We start from the raw sequence: 20,632 nt of genomic DNA, 5'->3' as shown, positions 1-20,632 counted from the left end.
GAGAGAAGAGAGAGAAAGAAGAGAAAGAGGGAGGAAGGGGAAGAGGGAGAGAGAGATAGACGACAGAGACAGAGACAGAGACAGAGACGGAGACGGAGACAGGAGACAGGAGACAGAGAGACAGAGAAAGACTCCTTGCAAGTTTTTCCTTTTCATGGGATTGGCTCTTCAGCTTTCAAACACGGATTCTTCCATCTCTTGACTCCTTCACTGTTAGATTGCTTGACCAACTTATTATTTTTTTTCATATGTAGTTCAATAGGTATGGCCTGATCTTCTCATTCCATCATTAAGATGTTTGTTCTGCCTTTCAATCAATTGCCAAGAGTCTGTGATCCTTTCAGAATGTTTAAGGACTTATTCACAAACCTTTAACATGATGGAGTTTATAGGAAAATTCTTTCATACCTAGTTATACTCAGTTTTCAGACTGGTCAATGGAGTTGGGGCAGACTGCTCCTACCTTTACACTCAGATATGGAGCATCCAAAGATAAAGCCCAGATTTCTTAACTCCAAATCCAGTTTTTTAATCTGCCTACATTTTTTTTTTGTCTTGTGATATAGAAATGTAATCAGGAACCAAAATTCAAACAATACAACCAGAATATGGGGACAAAGAAACTGACCTGCTGTTAAGTGGGCAGCATGGACAAGAACACGGATTCCAGGTTTTAGCTCAAAGTGGATGGAGTTTTGGTTCAGTTTGTGGATCATCAGTTCTGATATCTGGGGGAAGGCATCAAAATTAATATTATTGAAGCATGTTTTACTGTCATAGAAATGAATGTACTGAATTAATATTCTTAGAATTTATAATGGAATTACAGATAAGGTGTGTACCTATGTTTGAAAAGAAATACATCTTAGCTAATTAATTCAGTTGATCAAAGTTGAATTGAAGGAAAGTCACTTAATTAACCTTGAAATGACTTTAGACATTGGAAATATCCATCAATTGCAAATGTTTTTGGAATTTAAGTATATTTCTTTTTATTGACAAATGCCAGTGATATTAAAATACAGACTAAAAATTATTATAGATGATAACAGAGAATATAAACACAAGGCTATAAACATTAGCCCTATTAACACAGGTCTAATTAATCAATTTATAAATACTCACCTTTATTTACGAGTTTTAGCCACACTTTGTTTTTTCTCCCAACACATAAAGCTATTACATCAAATATAATATTCATGGTCACAAAACATTCACTAGCAAGACTGAGATGATACAATAAGTTTAATACAGAATTGTTTATGTCGTATTTTCAAAAGAAAGATTAAAACATGTGCATTGGGTTTTAAGTACAAAACATGATCTAATTTGATTCAGATATGTTTTTGCTTCTCAGGGACTTCTCAAAAGCTGTCAGGGAAAACACTTTCCCATCAATTTCAGACTGTCTTTCCCATGTTATTCATTTCAGTCAAGTCAGTTTAATTTGTAAATGCTAATTAAATCTGATTAGATACTTTCTGGCCATCATTCACCTTGGGATGATGTTTATGTCTTGCTGAATTCTTAATGTTTTCTTGGTTAAGCATGGGTGTCAGTCTGTCCTTAGATCTCTTGAAATGATGCCCTAAAATCAATCAAGATTCAAATGTCTAGATCCAGGACCTTGTGAAAGTACATGATCATCACAGGGTATATAATAATGATATATGGGTGAAAGAAGTAAGAATTAACATTTCTATTAATTCAACTATGTTCCAGACACAATGTTAAACACTTTAAATATATTTTCTCATTTGATCCTTACAACAATCCTGGGAAGTATGTACTACTGTTACTTCAATTTTACAGATGAGGAAACCAAGGCAGAGTTATATGGCTTATCCAGAGCTATCCCACTAAGTGTTTGAATCTAAATTTGAACTCAGGTCTTCTAGACTCCAAGTTCACAGTGTCATTTAAGTTATTTTTTTATTGTTTATCTTATTTTATTGTTATTTATTATCTTATTTATTATTATTAGGTTAAAAAGATAGTCGTGAGACTTTTTTTGCCTTCTACCCATATCTTGTGACTAGGAGACTAAGAAACACTTTGCAGGTTTCATGACAACAATAAGAGAAAGAGTAAGAGAAAAGGAGGGAAAACTCAGACTAACAAAAGCAGCTGTGGTTTACTCACTCATGCAGCTAGCACTTTTAGTACTGGTTCTGGTATTTTTTTATTTCATTCAGCAAATGCACTCTAATCTATAGTTGAGTAAGTGATCTTTGTGGGTCTTATCAAGTTGGAAAAGAAATTAAGGTAATGTGGAAATGAGGGCAAAAAAACATATAATGTATTTTGATGGAATTAAATGCTATCATAGATAATAGTCTGAGGAGGTGCTAAATGCAAAAAAAAAAAAAAAATCAGAGTGAAAATGGACCCAAGACTGAAGAGGTGCCAAGTCAGGTCTGTGCCAGTCCAGTTACTCCAGGGCAGCTCAGGGTTTGTGGCACCATCTGGTGGTTTACCCAGATACAGCACCCTTCAGCCAGCTTCCCCAGTGCCAGGCAAGGGCCCTTGTTGTTTGTCTGTCATTCTCAAATAATATCAGTGACAGGAGGAATGTGATGTCTTGCTATGCAAGAGAATTGAATTTAAGTGAGCCAGGGCTGTGCAAACTGACCAACCTAACTCTCTCCTCCAGAGATCAGGACAACTGCAGATTGCCCTGGATGAAGTGGGGGACCTTTTTAAACAAAAACCTTTCCCGGGTCTTAGTCTGTCTATTGCAACACTCATTCAGTGATTAAGGCTAAGTAAAAAATGAGGCCAAAAAAGTAGCCTGTTTAAACTACTTAAAAAAAAATCAATCTGGGAGGGAACTACCCTCAGAGTCCAGAATAGGAACAGTTGCTATTTATACTCACTCAGAGTCAACAAAACCCAAATAAGGACCCAACTGAGGCTTGGGTTGGGCTTCATTATTAGCCAATTAGTGAGAGTCAGTATGCTTTGCATTTAAATAGTTCCACATGAATCCCAATTGCTTTATCAATGCCTGGTTTTCCTGAGCCCAGTTTCAAGAAATTTATATTACTTTTTAACATCATTTCCAGTATTCAGCTAAGGCTCTGTAAAGAGGAGCACTTTCTCCTTCATAATTATAGGTCATTTTCTTAATCTTCCCCCCCCCCCCCCCCCCCCCCATTAGCATGCAGGAGCTCTAGGATAGTAAAGCTCTAATCTTCTTGTTGATTAGTCATTACAGTTTTAGTGGGCAGGGTTTCTTGGGAAGGACACTAGCATGATTTGCCACCACCTTCTCCAATTCAATTTATAGATGAGGAAACTGAGGCCAACAGGATTAAGTGACTTTCCTAGAATCACACAGCTAATAAGTGTTTGAGTCCATATTTGAACTTAATATTCCTGACTCTAGGCACTGGCACCTAACTAGAATAGACAGGATTGCTGAATTTTAAATTTGAAGAAATTGAAGTGAAGAAAGATTGAAATACTTGTCGAAGATTTTCCTGGCTTATATTATATTATATTATATTATATTATATTATATTATATATTATATTATATTATATTAACTGTCAGAGTTAGAACCTGGGTTAATATAATATTATATTATAGAGTTAATATATTATATTAACTGTCAGAGTTAGAACCTGGGTCTCTTGCATGCCTGTGAGAAGTTAGGTTTCCCACATGGTGCTGCATTTAAAAAGCATGATTAGGTTTGAGAACAACATCTCAGCTCTTCCTCACAAAGGAGCCAGAGGAGGGCCTCTAATCCCTCCCACATCACAATTTGCAAGAGTTTTGCTTATGATTTGGTTTTCTAATGGTTTCAACTTTTGTTTTTCTGAGGCCATTTTCGCAACCATTTCTTCTTTCTTTTGTGGGATTTTCTCTTTGTTTTCAGTTGACCCTTTTGGTCAAGTGAGCTCCTGTTCAGTTTCTACTTTTCCCTGATCCCTTGAGTAAAACCTCCATTAGTCAGGGCTACTGGATTTTCAACTTTGACCTCCTCCATTAGCCCTCTTCAGAGTATTTAAACTAAACCACTCCCTCGAAGTGCTTGAACTAGAGGATTATCGTCAAATAAGGGAGGGGGGTGTGTGAGCTGAATAGCAAAATACTAAGAAAAATGGCTTTTGCTCAGGTATCTGTCTTCTGCATGACCATACTGCTTGCCCCAGTCATCCCCATCTCAACTGAGATCTGTGAAGCATAGGGATGGGTGATGCATAGCAATTCCACAATTCTATTTGTGAGCTGTTTTGAGAGACTCACTTATAAGTCCATTATTTGGTTCAAAGTTATTCTCTGGGTCCCTGTAAGGAGTCATGGGGGAAAAAAGGTGAGATTAAAAACCCATGGATAGAAATATTTAGCAATGTGTCAGACAGAAAAGGAAGGAGGCATGGTCACCAGAGACTCTGGGGAAAGAAGCTAAGACTTGACTTGAATCAGCAGAAGGGGACAGAGCTCTGCTTCTTCCTCCCCCACCCCCACCCCAACCTCTCTGTCATATACTTAACAGAATTTGTTGTCTTGACAGACCTCATTAATCCTTCCTATTGATCATTGCTTCTCTGTCACACTACCTACCTTCCCTCCCCTTGTGGTTAAATAATCTTCAGGAAGAAGCATGTTAATATTGGTCCAATACCTATTTCATAAATTTTTTGCAGACATTCAGAGCTGCCTATACTTTCAGTTACTTCTTGCTTGAAAAAGGATGAATGGAAATATAGGTATTCTACATATACATATTTTAAAAGGTAGATCTCCTCTGTATGGAGAGGAAAGGAATAACATCAATAGGCATGAAACAGAAAACATGTAGAGTTAAGAGGAAGTTTGGAGTAGTGGATAGAGACTTTACTTCATAACCATGAAGACTTGGGTTCAAGTTCTGAAACTTATTGGAAGAATGACCTTGGGCAAATCATTTAACCTCAGGATTTTAGGAAAAGTCTCTAACATTAGAAATTGTAGAGAAAATGATGATCTGATAGGGCAGAAGGCATTTTCTTATATAGGAATTAAATGTATGAATGAAATCAGATATCTAGATATTAGAATGAGGGGCAGTTATTCTACCAATAAATTCCATCATGGGTTACTGAGAGAAAGTAAGATGGTCAAACTATCTCATTTAAACATTGGTTTTTAGCTTTTAAAACATATTCCTTACAACAATTCTGAAAAGCCAATATTGTGAATAATACTATCATCATTTTATATTTGAGGGAAATGAGGTTCAAACACCTTAGCTAGTAAGGACCAGTGACAGGATCATGACAACAAAGCCAGCATTCCTTGTACTTTGGCAGAATGGCATCCTCTCTCTGTTGTTCAGAATACAATCATCAACTCCTTAGAGGCAATGGTCACTAATTTAGGAATTTTGGGAGGGCTATTACAAGAGAAGAGAAATTTGACTTGTTCATTTTTGGATTGTGAGGACAGGATTAGGATGAATATATGGAAGATGTGATGATTCCAGTTGGGGCTACATGTAAGGAAAATTTTCCTAGCAACTGGTGATGTCAAAGGATCTACAATGTTCTTTTCTCATTAAAGGAAGAGGTAAAAGAAAAGAAGGAAACAAAGAAAGGGAGGAAAGGGGGGAAGAGGGAAGGAAGGAAAAAAAGTAGAGAAGGAAGAAAAAGGGAAGGAAGGAGGATGGAAAAAAAAGAAGAAAGGAAGAAAGGATGGAAAGAAGAACAGAAGGAAGGACTTATTTCATATCTACTGTATGCCAGAGACTGTACTATGTGTACTATCTCATTTGACCCTCACAACAATTATTATCTCTATTATGATATTATTATCCTCATTTTACAGATGAGGGAACTGACCCAGGCAGAGTTTAAGAGATTTGTTTAGGCCACACATCCAGTAAATGTCTGAGACTAGATTTGAACTCAAGTTTTTCACTCTGAGGCAGTTTGATTGCACAGTAGATAGAGCACTAGGCCTGGAGTCAGGGAGATCTGAAATCATATTCAGCCCCAGAAATGTATTAACTGTGTGATCCTGGACAAGTCACTTACCCCAATTTGCCTTGGTTTCCTCATCTGCAAAATAAGTTGATGAAAGAAATGGAAAACCACGTCAATATTTTTGCCACTGAAGTAACTGAACAACTTATCCCTCTAGACCCTACCCACTGTACTACCTAGTTGCCTTGGGAAGGTCTTAAAGCAAAGGTTAGATGACTATCACCTACAGTACATATAGCAAGAAAACTTGCAAATCAGGTAAGATTTAGATTAAGTGACTTCTGAGGTCCCTTTCTACTCTGAGATTCTGTGGTCCTGAATTTTTCAGTGGATAATAAAGAGAATAGCTCTTTATTGCTCCATTTGCAAAAGAATCATTACTTCAATTGAACTTGATGTGGCTGATGTGATAATTCTCATGACTCATTCAAAAGGAAGAAGTGGACCATGTTTCTGTTCCACAAAACATATTTTCCCATCTGATCCAAGGCATATAAAAGGAAACCTGGTTTCCAGTTTGTTGGCTTCTCCAACTTTAGTCATTTCTTTTAGGACAAAGGAATCAAGTTTGTTAGCATACCTCAAAAAAAGATTCCAAGATGGCATATAAATGAAGCTGAATTGATTAAGAAAAATGAATCTATCTTCCCTATCTTTAGCTGTTTAGAAAAGCTTACAGAGTTCATCTCCTTCCTAGCTACATTTCCTCTTTAACCATAGGTTGCATTCTGATGCACTCCAATGAAACACTAGGTTCTCATCCCAGTGCCCAGAAGCACCAAGAGCAACTTTTCTATGAACTTTTTATAGTCCAGTGTTTCTACTTTGCTTTTCGACTATTCCATCATCCTCCCCCACTCAGGATTTTCAGTTGTCATCAATGAAAGTGGAAGGAAGAAGGTAAGCCTGTCTATGGGGGAGAGATGGGGGGAGGGTGGGAGGGAGGGGGGGGGAGGACACCTCTATCCCTGAGCAACTGCCTTTAGAGGAATATACTCTGTATACCCTCCTGACCTGAGGAAGAGAGTCCTTTCTGGCTGGCCCAGCATCTACAAAATGAAGACTAGTGGAACCATTCAAGACAGCAGGTCGTTTGATTAACCCAGCCTGCCTCAGCTTAGTAACAGGGTCAAGTGCTTCTTGCTGTGAGGAATTTTCAATTTATTTCACAGATAAGATAGCTCTGATTCAAGTCAATTCCCCTGCTTCCATGGGAACAGTGACGGGAGCTCATATAGCCATGGTTTGCAAGTTCAGACCTCACTTTCAGAGGGGGCTGTTTGGGTGAGAGTCCATCACTTTCCTCAACTAAAGGATGGGCAGATCTAAATTCTGAACAGATTAGAACTGTTCATAAGCAAGAGACCAGATTCATGAAAGATGAATAAAGGTGAGCCTTCCCTGTCTCAAAGTCCTGTCCCCAAACTAGAGAAGGTTATTAGTGATATGGTAGTGTTTTTCTCCTATTGTTTACATCTCTATGTGTGTGTGTGTGAAAATCCACTTGACTTTTCCTTGCTGTTTGTTCTCTTCTTTATCCCTTCTTGATTCACATAAGATATTTTTTAAAAAGTTGTCAAAGAAAGTTTTTCCTTCTGTTTAAGGAATGTTATAGAAGGAAGGCATCTCTCACTTAGAGATAAGAGATCTGAACTCTGATCAGGGTTCAGCTGTTGAATCATAATAGCTACATTACATTGAACTTGATGATTTGCAAAGTGTTTGACATTGTCTCATTAAAGTTTAGATTAAACTTGAGAGATAGGCATTAAGCTATATTATTCCCATTTAATAAATGAAGAAGCTAAAGAACAGAGAAGTTAAGAATAATAATAACCAATTTTAATAATAAGCACTATAGGTTTGTAAAGAATTTTCCAATAAAAGCACAACTCAGGAAGGTAGAGGCTATTATTTTTATTCCTTTACAGTTGTGTCAGATAGAGGTTAAGTGATTTGCCCAGGGTCACATAGGTTTTCCTAATTCTAGGTCAAGTGTTCTATCTGTTGCATAGCCTACTTGCTCACCTTCACATAGGGAGAAAGGGGTAGGATCTGAAAACAGGTTTTCCTGATTCCAAGCTATCATTTTCTTTCCTAGGGCACATAACCTCTATTAAACCTTTATTTGACCTTGGACAAGTTGTTTTTTATGCATAAAATGAAATGAGTCAGTCAACAAGTTCTTATTAAGAGAGAAAGCAATCTCAAAAAAGAAGGCACTGATAGCTGGGAGGACTGGCAAAGCCTCTTGCAAAAGGAATTTCCTAGGTGATTCCCTCAGGTCCCGACAGTTGTAACCTTCCACCAGGGAGCTCTTAGAACAAGGCAGTTCAAATGTGACTCATTCTATCAGGTTGGATCCATTGGCTCGTATACACAGGAATGGGTATCCCTTTAGTATGGATAATACAAGACATTGCTGTTTCTAGTGTTCATTATCTACCATTTTAGTTTTAGTATTTGATTATGATGCTTACTCTTATTAGACCCAAGATCCAAAGAAATAATGTTAGACTTGTTTCTATCTAAATGCCATATTGTTTCTCAAATATACTCATCCTCCCCCTTCCCACACATACATACATACATACACACACATAAAATATATTTTATAGGGTATGTAAGAGATGCAATATGGAATAGTGAATAAAGAGTTAGCTAGCCTCCGTCAAGAAAACCTGGGTTCTGGTTGTGTCTCTGATAGATAAAACTAGGATCAATGGGGTAAATTATAAAGAAGCCTAATATACTATGAGCTGGCACAAAATAATGAGTTCCCCACCATTAAATGTATTCAAGCAGCAGTTAGATGTTCACCTGTCATGGACACTGCATTGGATAATGAGTGATTAGATTAGATCTAAGATGTTTCCAAGGTGGTATAATGCAAATAATGACTGATATAATGATGATGATGATGATGATAATAATAATAATAATAATCTTTTCCCTTCATTCTCAAGGAGGACCATGACATCAGGGAAGTAATGTCATGACAAGAATGTGAATTGTATTTGAGTGAGGGAGTGCTATGCTACAACACCAGCCTCACTTTCTCCTTCAGAACCACTGGATCCAGTGGTCAGATAAGGACCCGAGATGGTCCTGGATGAGGGGCAATCAGGGTTAAGTGACTTGCCTAAGGTCACACAACTAGTTGTCAAGTGTCTGAGACTGCATTTGAACTCTTGTCCCCCTGACTCTAAAGCCAATGCACTATCCCCTGCACCTCCTACCTGCCCCAGGGGCAATTATAGTTATAACTAATATAGAAATGTTAACATGATTATATATGTACAATATGTATCATTTTCTGTTATACGTAGGGGGGAAGGAAGGGAGAGAGGAAAGTGTGGAATTCAAAATCTTACAAAATGAATGTTGAAAACTATTTTTATGTGCAATTGGAAAACAATGAAATAATTTTTAAAAGAAAAAAAGATTTAGTCATAGAACTTCTGTGCAAAGTCCAGTAATGTCATTCTCTCCCATGTGACCTTGGGCAAATAATTTCTTCATCTATAAAATAAGGGGGTAAAACTGCAAGACCTGCAGTATACCTTTTAGTCCTAAATGTAGATGTCTACAATAGGGTTCTTAATCATTCTTTGTATCATGAACCCCTTTGCAAGTCTGGTGAAGCTTATGGACCCATTCTCAAATATTATTTTAGATAAATAAAATAAATTCAAAAGAATACAAAGGAAAATAATAATATTGAAATAAAAATGTAATTTTCTCATTCATGTTTATTGACTCCCCCCAACATCTATTCACAAGGGTTAAACCATTCCTTTAGAGTTTAAGAACTTTTGCTCTAAATGTCAAGAGGAGGAGAGTTTGAATCCAGCCCTCAGACATTTGTCACTTACTAGTTGTGTGACCCTGGGTAAGTCATTTAATACTGACTGCTTCACATCCAGGGCCATCTCTGGCCACTGCTCCCAGATGGCTCTGGAGGAGAAAGTGAGGTTGGTGACTTAGCAAAGTACCTCCTCACTCAAATCCAATTCATGTGCTTGTTCTGGTCTCCAAGAATGAAGGACAAACAGCAACAAATACATATTCACCTATGAGAACTGAAATCTCTTCTATTTCTTCAATCAATAACCACTTAGTAAATACTTACTAAATGGTAAATACTGTGCTGGAAAAATGTAAGACAAGGCTTGAAAAAACAAGAGAAATTTTTTTTTTGAATCACATAGAGAACAGAAGGTTATTTTGGAAACTTGAGTCAGCAGGTTGAACTAAAGTTTCCAAATAAAATGGTTGTTTTATATTGTTGCTTTTTGTTTATTGTTTCCCCTTCATTTTCAAAGAGGACTATGACATCGAGAAGGTGATTTCATAACTTGCAAGTGAATCACATTTAAGTGAGTCAGAGATGTGCAAAGTTACCAGCCTTACTGTTCCAGGTACATCTGGATCCAATGGCAAGATACAGATCAACATGACTAGATATGGTCTAGGATGTAGTGGGAGACCTTGGTCTTTTTTTCAGATGTTTTATAAGATTTAACTCAAATGATGCAAAGATGCTTTATGACACCACCACCACTAGAGGGCAAATAGCTGCCACCCATATAATTGAGAGGTGACACAGATTAAGTTGGAGCAGGATGAGGGCAGAAATAGGAGAGAGGTAGAACGCCAGAGACAGAGATACTATTGAAGACACAATAAACTATCCAATGACAAATGGATATCTGTGTTTTTTCCTTCTCTGGAAATTTTAATCAAACTTTGTCAAATCAGAAGAAGGTGAAGAGAGAAAAAAAGGAAAAGAAAGTATTCAGGTGAAGGAAATAGCTAGGTATAAACCTTGATTTTTTTCCTATATTTTAAAAGATTAAAATTTAATCTAATTAGATCTATAATAAAATGGCCAGAGGCAGAACAGTTGGAATCTTACAGGTCAAAAGGCCTATATCCCCTTCAATTATACAGCCTAAGCAGTAGCCTTCCCCATGGCCCACTAAATTATACGTATACATAATCATTTATAAAACCTAACCAAAGCTGAGGATCAGAGGTGAGCACAGACAGTTGGAAATCTGCAGGGTTACAGAATGTCTTCACCTCAAAAGAAGCAGGTTTCAACATTAATTAGGTAAAAAAATATTCAGACAAGAAATTTAAAATGAATGGCAATAAGGTATATAGTGAGTAAATCAAGTGCTGACCTTGGGGTAGGGAAGACCTGAGTACCAGTCTTTCCTTTGACATGTGATTAGTCAAGCCCTGACTTCTCAGTGCCTTCAGGAACTTCTTTAAAACTATGCTATGTAGAATAAGCTGCTCTGCTTTGACAGAGGGGATTCTCTTACCAGGAATGACCAATACCAATGCAATCACCAGCAGAATCAGAAAAAAAATGTTTATCAAGTTGACTGAGGGAGTTCAAGAAAAAAAATCATCACATAATTTTTTGGGTTTGAGGAGGAAGATATTTTTATTTTATTGTTGCTGAGAAGTCTGTTAAAAGATGGTTTCAAACCATTCTTATAACACTAAAGATCGCAGGGATAGATGCTAGGTTTAGTCAAAGATAAGCCCTGAGCATCCTCTTAAGTCTATGGGGTGCATTGGAGTGGAGGGGGAAGACAATATATATAGTTAAGTAGGAATTTTTTTTTTATTCCATTGCCTTCTTAAACTTCAACAATCTTTTTTTTAGGTTTTTGCAAGGCAAATGGGATCAAGTGGCTTGCCCAAGGCCACACAGCTAGGTAATTATTAAGTGTCTGAGGCCAAACTTGAACTCAGGTACTCCTGACTCCAAGGCTGGTGCTTTATCCACTATGCCACCTAGCCTCCCCCGACTTCAATAATCTTGATTTAAGGTTTTTTTTTGGTTGTTTTCTCCCATGGGGACATGAGATTAACTAGTCTGTCTAGTAACAAAGTACAGTCCCTTATCATGGGGATAGTAAGAGTTTTTTGATTTTGAGAGGGAATGAGGTGATAGTTAGTACCTAAAGTGATACTCCAGGAGGTAGCAGAGCCAATTTCATTTTCATGATAATAAATACACTTTTGAAATACTCTCAGAACCCTTTGCTTAGCAATCTAGGCACTAGTAGCCCTTCAACCAATATCAGCTACCAGTTTCTGCAAATAATAGGTTTTTAGTCTACTGAGCTGAATTGAAAAACACATTTCCATGCATTTTCAAAGAGTTTTCATGTCCTTTCAAAAAGTCTGTAAAGCATTTCAATCTTGTTTATTTCACAGGATTAGAACACAGGAAGGACTTACTACTGGCAATCCTGGAAGGTATTGCCACATTAATGAAGTTAAAATGATATCACAGAGAGTTGGATGGGACAATGATCTAGTCAATCCATACACAAAAGGAATGCACAGTATGGCATAAGCAAACAAAGGGTTGTTCAGCCTCTGCCTGAAGACCACTAAGGATAGGGAACCACTCACTACCCTACCCTACCACTCTAGATAAGTCATTTCACTTTGAACAGTTCTAACCAAATAATTCTAATTGTTAGGAAGTTCCCCCCATCCCTACAGTTTCATATTAAGCTTAACATTGTCTCTGCAATTTGTACTCATCTTTCCTGATTTTGTCTTTTTGGGGACAAATAGGACAAACTGAATCCTTCCCACAAAGGACAGCTCTTCAAATACAAGAAGATAGTTGTCATGCCTGTACTGGATTTTCTTTTCTCCAGGTTAAACTCTCCAGTTCTTGCAACTGGTCTTTCATCTTCCTGCCTGCGAAAGCACATGTTCTATTTTTCATTAATAAATACTTTGAGAAATTCAAGATAGATACAATCATTCCCATTTTAAATTCAGAAATTGAGGACCAAAGGACTTGAGTGCTTTTGCCTTTATCTATGCAGTATCTGAGCTGAGATCCTGGTTTCTACTTTTAGTCTTCACTTGTTCCTATATTTCTGCATCTGGTCAGATGACTGATGGGAAGATTGGATGTTGCCAGAAGTTGCACTTCAGATCAAAGGGAGAAGCTCCATTTTTTCCCCAGGGGGACTTACCTGTTCTAGGTCCTCTGATGACCTTTTATTTTCTCCTGTAGCATCCTGATAGGGCAAAATAAAGAGTTCAGCAGCTGTGGGTAAACCTGGAAGCACTGCCACCAAAATGTGTTGGCTTGAAACACCCGTGGCCTGATGGGGAAAGACACAGAAACTTCCATCAAAGTCACAGAAAATAAATGTAAGCAATGATATCTGGATAAACAAACAAATAAATGAGTCCTACTGAAAAAGGGTTTGAAGTTGTAGGAAAAGAAGAAAGGGGTACTAATGGTGGGAATGTATTTCTCCCCAAAGCTCTGAAAGCTTTACTTGAAGTCTGTTCTCAGGACTTATGTTATAAAATATTCACGGAAGTAGAAATGCCTTTTAAGAAATTTTATTTAGCATGTCCTTTGGACAAGAAAAGCTTTTGACAGTTTCTGCTTCATAATAAATCGAATTCTAATAGTAGATTCAAAGCTCCATCTGAGCAGGAATGATTTATTTTTCTTTATCTCCATATCTAGAATCATTCCCCATGTTTTCTAGTTGTTTAAAACATATTTATGGAATGTCATTGAACTATGGTCGACTCTATTCAGGATTCAAATGAAGAAAGGAATTCCAAAATTTACTTCTATTCTCCAGGAATTTAAAGTTACAGTGAAATATTGAAGACCTTGCAGTTCACAGAAGGTGGAGTTGCACCTGAGATGGATATCCCACTGAAAAGTAGCCTGCTGGATAGGAGAAATTATTTGAATGAAATAATTCAGGATGACTTTCAAAATGATTATAAGTAGTCATCCTCAATTCTTTGTTCCTGAGGAGAATAAAACCTACCTATCACTTCACTCAGCAGAATGTGGAACTTCACATCACAGGAATAGTAATTAGGAGCCTTTTCTAGTTTTACAGACATCTGGCACAAAAGCTGAGACCCAGAGCACCTGAGAGAATAAGTGTGGAAGACAATAGGCAGAAGGTGCTGGCTACTGCTGAGCTAAGGTAGGTTGGCTTGATCATTCCCTAGAGTGGCAGGAGCACTGGGCTACAGTTAAGAAGATCAAAAGAGTCTGTTGAGAGCCAAGGTCTATCATCAAAGTTGTATCAAACACAAAGCTAGATGTGAATAGGTAATGAGGTCAAGGAAAGCTAAATATCATCACCTATCCTGGGATAAGATGTGATAGACAAGGAGGGACCCTTGGTAGAGTGCTACCAATGGAGGGTGTGGGACAGCAGACATTCCAGACATCAAGGACCACATAGATTTAGGAGTGCATAATGTAGTGAAAGTCAGAGTTAGGATTGGACATTCCCAGAATTGGGATGGCCATTTCCCCAATATGCAAAGGCATTCTTGATGCTGTCTCTTATGTCACTTTTGGACCCATGATGGCAGAGCTATAGATTACACTACCTATAGGCATGAGAAATGATCCCTTTATTCTACTCTCCGCCGCACTTACACACACATACACCCATCCTGTTCCAGTGCTTTTCTTAGTTTTAGGATAGGGTCTGGTACAATACATGTTTGCTAAATGCAGTTTAATTAGATAGAGAATTAGGAGTTGACTATGAGATGGGAGGGTTTAAAGCTGGTACCAAGATCTGAATGATAACTTTTCTGCCAAATGTTATCAAGGGTCAATGTTCCTTCATCTTTCTTGGGGTATGTATGTCAAGCATACAGAATTTCTAATTGTGTGAGATGAAGATTACATCATCGGGGGCAACTAGGTGGCGCAGTGGATAGAGCATCGGCCCTGGAGTCAGGAGTACCTGAGTTCAAATCCAGCCTCAGACACTTAAAAATTACCTAGCTGTGTGGCCTTGGGAAAACCATTTAACCCCATTGCCTTGTAAAAATCTAAAATTTAAAAAAATAAAAAAATTTTTTAAAAAGATTACATCATCATAGTCTTAAAGGTGAAAGGGACCTTGTTGGTTACTTGGTCCAACCTCCTCATTTAACAGAAAAGGAAACTGAGGCCCAGAGAGGCTTTCCCAGGGTCACTATTAGGTATCTGAGGAAGAACTAGTTCTTAATACCCTCTCCTTCCAGATATCAATTTACTGAATTGAGAGATAACTAAGTTTAAATTATCCAATGGTTAACCATCCATCACAAAGAAGTAGCTGTGGTGGTAATATTATGACATAAAACAGGATTGATATAGGACCCAAGGTCCAACTCAGAGAATTTCTACAAACATCTCTTAAGGCTATTCTTCACTCATTCCCAAGAAAATAGATTGTACGAAGGAGAGCAATGATAGGGATAATAGGGAGAAATGATAGTCCCTATCCTTTCAAGCTACCTATTAGAGATACTTCAAGGTAAAGAAAAATAGGCTTACTATTAAGATAGTTGGGCTTTGTCAGGAAGATATGAATTCAAATTTAGCCTCAACCATTTACTAGCTGTGTGACACTGAGCAAGTCATTTACTTCTGTTTGCTTCAAGCTTCCTCATATATAAAATGAGCAGGAGCAGGAAATAGCAAACCGCTCTAGAATCTTTATCAAAAAGTCCCCAAATGGAGTCATGGAGAGTCAAACACAACTGAAAAAAAATGGGAGAACAATTGTTCTATACCCTGGCATTTGATTTTTTTTAATGGAAGAATTAGAAGTTATGATTAAGATCTGAAAGGGACTTTTGAAATTATATGGTCAAACCATTTTGTTTTACAGATAAGGAAATTAGGCCAAGCAAAGAGAAGAACTTGTCCTTCTACTACCTTATGTTAGAAAATTGTTGTAATAGAGCTTTAAAAGTCTCTCTACCTCTAAATATCATATCTCCCATGATCCAACCTTGGTCCTGATGTTTTCTGTGTGCTTCCAGCACAGCAGAGTTAGTTTTTCTGTAGGATTTTGATTTGGTTATTATTTTATATTCCTTTGCTAAGTATTCCAAGTCCTCTTCTTAGGGGTGTGCATGTGTGTGTCTGTGTGTCTCTGAGTCTGTATGTTTATGTCTATGTTTTGATTTGCCAAATAGAATGAATTCATTTTCCTCATCTGTATATGAAGGTTATAGACCATGTCTTATCATAGATCTCTCTCATAATGGACATCCTATGATTCTCTTAATTCTAATTCCATTTCTAACCCTAACCACAATTCCATAAGATATGGACAAGAATCCTTTATTTTGTTTCTTTAATTCCCCTGTTCACATCAGACCTAGCACAGAGCTCTATCTAGAAGTCAGTAGTATTGCTGTTGATTGGGATCCCCCAGCTTCCAGCTTCTTAGTCCTTCACCAGATATCTTTCTAAGGCTACAGACCAGGGGAAGGAATCCTTTTTTCTGCCAAGGTCCATTCAGATATTTATAACATCATTCACCTGCTTTATTGGTTGAACATTTAATTAATTCACCCCTAAAAAGCTCCTGGATTTATTGAATTTCAAGTTCCTGCCTGTGGTTTCCATGGTAGCACCAGACCAAATGACCCGAGGGTCAGAAGCTTTGTGGGAGGAACAAAAAGGGAAAACACCTGACCGTGTTATAGGCAGATCATCCCTATATCAGGAGAAGCAATCATCTTCTTCACTCACTTCAACTAGAGCTCTTTTGATGACTCGGCTGATGTCCCGTCTCCACTCTGGGATGTCTGGGTTATAGTCATCCAGGTTTGGAGAAAAGGACAGGCGGAGAGACTGGAATTCCTCTGGGAACATAATAGCAAGATAAACTCAGTGAATCACATTTTTCTATGTCCCTTATCAACCACAACACTTAGCAAGAATAGAGTGTACACTATACATTTACCCAGAGACTGAAGTGTTGGTAATTCAAGGATGTATTTTTTTTTACCCCTGTTTAACTTTGAGGTTGTAGAGCTTACTTAAATGAGCAGGGGGAGAAGTCTGATGTAAAATCCATGAGTGGAAAATAATGTATTTGAATTTCAGAAGAACTAACAGACACACAGACTCCCTATTAGTCACATAGGAAGCATAAAACATACTTAAGCATTTCTAAACAATCCTAAAGGCTTATCAGACACATGCTTTGGAGACTCACATTACCATGCTTGCCTTTGTGGTTAGTACCCTATTCCACAGATGTATTTTTCAAAGCCTATTTTATGAGCCACTGGTCACCTACATGAACATCAGTGCCTCAGCCCTGATGAAGAATAATGAGATGCATATTAATTAAGTTGCTTTTTAAATGTCAGCAGTGAGAAGCCACCCACTGTGACTCCCTGTTTTTCTTTCAGAACCTCAGTTTACTCTCTTCCCCTCATTATCCTAACCACCTTCCCAACTTTATTTTACTGAATCGAAGAGTAAAGGTGCCTCACAAAATATAAAGATGATAAGAAAACGGATTGGGGGTGGAGGTGGGGGGGAGGACTTTAGTTGAAAAAGAGACCCTCATTTCTGTATTAAACAGCAGGGTGCAAGAATGGGGAATTAAAAACATTACACTGAAGTCTGTTCTGAAAATAGGAAAGCTTTGTGGGAGGAACAAAAAGGGCAAACACCAATTACTTTTTTTTTTTTACAGCTGCTCACAGAGATGGATTCTGCACATTTGCATTTTTAATTTAAAAGAAAACCTGTGCCCTGAAGCAAATTTAGGAGAAACAAATCAACATAGCTTTTCCTTAAGAGTCCAGTGTGTGGCTTCATTTCTTCCTTCAGATAACAAGTATGACTTTAGAAAGATGTTTTCTCTTTGCTACTCTCCCTGTGTCTGACATGAGACTGTAAGGTTATTATGTGTAGGATTGTTTAACTGTTGGTATTTGTATCTTGGTATTTGACTGACATAGTAAGCAATTAATCAATGTTTATTGACTGGCCGATTACTGCACACTGAAGAGGTAGTAAATGGTAGAACCAAGATTTGAACTTTATCTGATTCAAAATCCAGCTCTTTTCACACTACCTCCCTTCATGCTATCTCCCTTAAAGTTATGAGAACATAAAGTACTGAGAAGCAGAGGTGGTGGGAAAAGTTCTGAGTTCAGAAGCATGAGATTTGGTTCTTATTTTGACTTTGTGGCTAACACATATTCTTTTCTTGTTTCTGAGACTCAGTTTCCTCTTGCAAAACAATCTCTAAGTTTCCATTTAGCTCATGTATTCAGAGATTCTAAATAAATGACCAACAAATAGTTTAGTAACATGAGTAATCAAAGAAACTAAGATATACCCTATGTGCCACTGGAATAATTATGGAAGAAAAAGATGGGGAACATAATAGGAGATAATGGGAAGAGAGAGTAAAACTGAGTTTACTGTATGGAAGACTAGAGAGAAGGTGACTGAAAAAAAGACTTCAGCTATCACTGAAAGAAAGCCTCTAGGACAAAAGTGTCAAATACAGGACCCACTGAATATAGCCCACAATACTCCCCAGAGTGACCCTAACCCAATTAACCTGTACTTGGGAAATATTTAACAAAATAAACAAAAATATAATAAAAATATATAATATGAATATGTAATTTTCTAAATCAATATGCAACACAGGCTATATATTATATACAATTATGTACAGTTTGGTGATCTCATTTCTATTTGCATTTGAGAGCACTGTCCTCAACTCTAAACTTAAGATAACTTTAGCAAACTATAGAAAAGATGAAGTCTACAGAGCCTCTCCAAGACTCTCTGTTATACTCCTTGAAATCTGTCTGGAGACCTATCTACTGAATCTTAAAAAAAATACAAAGAGAATAGATTGAGGAACTATCATAAAATAAAGAGGGAGCCAGCTTTGGAAAGAGAAAGACCTGGGTGGGTTCAAATCCCACTTTAAACAAATAGTGGCTATATGATCCTGTATAAGGCAACTCTTGAAGACTATAAAGCCTTTGGGGGAGACAATAGGGTAGAACAGTCTATAGAATTTTAGACATGGAATTTGAAGACCTGGGTTTGAAAGGAACCTCAGACTTATTAGGTGCACAATCAAAAGCATATTAAATAACCATTCTCAGACTTAGAATAAAAATTTTCATCTACCTTACAAAGGAGTTGGGAGTATTAAATGAAATAATGAAGGCAAAATGCTTTGTTCCTATGCTACACATTCAAAGGGGACCAGGAAAGAGAGAGAGAAACAAAGGAAGGAGGGAAGGAAGAAAGTGAGAAAGAGAAAAAGAAAGGAATAAAAGAAGGCAGTAAAGGAGGAAGAGAGGAAGAGAAAGAGAAAGAAAGGAAAGAAGGAAAAGAGAGAGGAAATAAAGAGACAGAAAGAAACAGGAAGGAAGGAAGGAAGGAAGGAAGGAAGGAAGGAAGGAAGGAAGGAAGGAAGGAAGGAAATTAGGAAGGAAGGAAACATAGTATTGACTAGACGAAAGTCCATTCTCTCTCAGTCAACTCCTTTGAAGAGAAATGTGTGCTAAGCATGTAGCCACTCCAGATCCCCTGTTCCTGAAGCTGCTTTGTTTGGCCTTCAGACCATATTCAATTTTATTTCTAAATGAATTTCTGAACTTTATCTTGCTGTCAAGTTGGTGAGATAAGAATAAAGAAGCAGACCACATAAAAAAATGAAGTTTCTCCAGAGCACCAAGAAATTTCTCTTTGATAAAATGATTTAATTTCTAAATACTTTTCATCATTTATACAGTAGATATATCAACATTAGTGTGCTATTGTCCTCATTGCAAATTATCAAAATATCTTAGGCCAGAGATTCTAATCTTGAAATCTATAGGCTACATGGATTAATTTCAGGGGGGTTCATGAACTTGGATAGAAAAACAAAATTACATCTTTATTTCTAGGAACTTCTAAATAAAACTTGGCATTTCCAGCTATTATAAATATATGCAACAAATATTATTATAAAAGGCATCAATTTTCTCCTCTTTAAAATGAAGTTGTTGGAAGAAATGATTTCTAAGATCTTGTCCATCTATCTTTATGTTGTGATGTCAATTTGTTTCCCAATCTTCCCTAAGCAACACCTAATAGTCACATCCCTATTCCTTTCCAGTTTCACATCAGTGCTACTCAACTTTGACCTTAAAACAACAGTCACATCTCAGAAAGAAAGAGGCACTCACCATACACTGCAATGGTTTTTGTGTCCTGAAGAATTGCACTCCCGGCTGAGACCTGTACTGTTATGGTATTCATTCCTTCTGAAGTAAATTTAAATGATTTGCTTCCCTCCAGGGTGATCAGTGGCTATAATCACATAAACAGAAGCCCAAATTGAAAAACAAGGCTGCCTCTTTCCCTCTGTCTTATCGATTTGCTTACTTGGTCAATTAATAAGTCAATTATTAAACATCTAAAATGTGCCAGGCTCTGGGTTAGGAACTAGAGTTATAATTAGCAGAAATGCCTAATATAATAAGGAGAAGTATTTTTCAATGTTTGACCAATATTTTAATTCCAGGCCTATAATTGGAGTCTCTGTAAACTTATCACTGAGCTAATATCATGCCTCATTCAATATTCTCATTTTTCAGATGATAAAACTGAGGAAAAGAAAAGTTATTTTACTTAACCAAGGTCATATACACACTAAGTGATAGATCTGAAATTCAGTATCTCTGAATCCAGTATTGAGCTAGTTCTCCTTGTGAGAACGAATTTTTAGGAAGTACAATTTGAGATCATTAAAATGGGTTATAGTTGTTGGACATGCAGGATGTCTCTATCTATC

The 20,632-nt window shown here is 37.3% G+C and overlaps 1 protein-coding gene across 4 annotated transcripts in view; it reads right to left on the bottom strand.

The window, feature by feature from the left end:
* The window catches only part of SORCS1 (sortilin related VPS10 domain containing receptor 1), a 741,634-nt gene that overhangs the window by 20,949 nt on the left and 700,053 nt on the right, over positions 1-20,632 (bottom strand). For all 4 annotated transcript variants that reach the window (XM_074233753.1, XM_074233754.1, XM_074233751.1 and 1 more), the window contains exons 21-24: positions 20,025-20,148; positions 16,552-16,664; positions 12,995-13,126; positions 629-728 (exon numbers count right to left, since the gene is read on the bottom strand). In XM_074233753.1, coding sequence (XP_074089854.1) covers positions 629-728; positions 12,995-13,126; positions 16,552-16,664; positions 20,025-20,148 — 469 coding nt within the window. The remainder of the gene's footprint in view (positions 1-628; positions 729-12,994; positions 13,127-16,551; positions 16,665-20,024; positions 20,149-20,632) is intronic.

This window comes from Macrotis lagotis, chromosome 4 (assembly GCF_037893015.1).
Source record: "Macrotis lagotis isolate mMagLag1 chromosome 4, bilby.v1.9.chrom.fasta, whole genome shotgun sequence".
Taxonomy (NCBI): Eukaryota; Metazoa; Chordata; class Mammalia; order Peramelemorphia; family Peramelidae; genus Macrotis; species Macrotis lagotis.
Note: the sequence above shows the minus strand (reverse complement) of the source record. Positions and strands in the feature narration are given on the sequence as shown.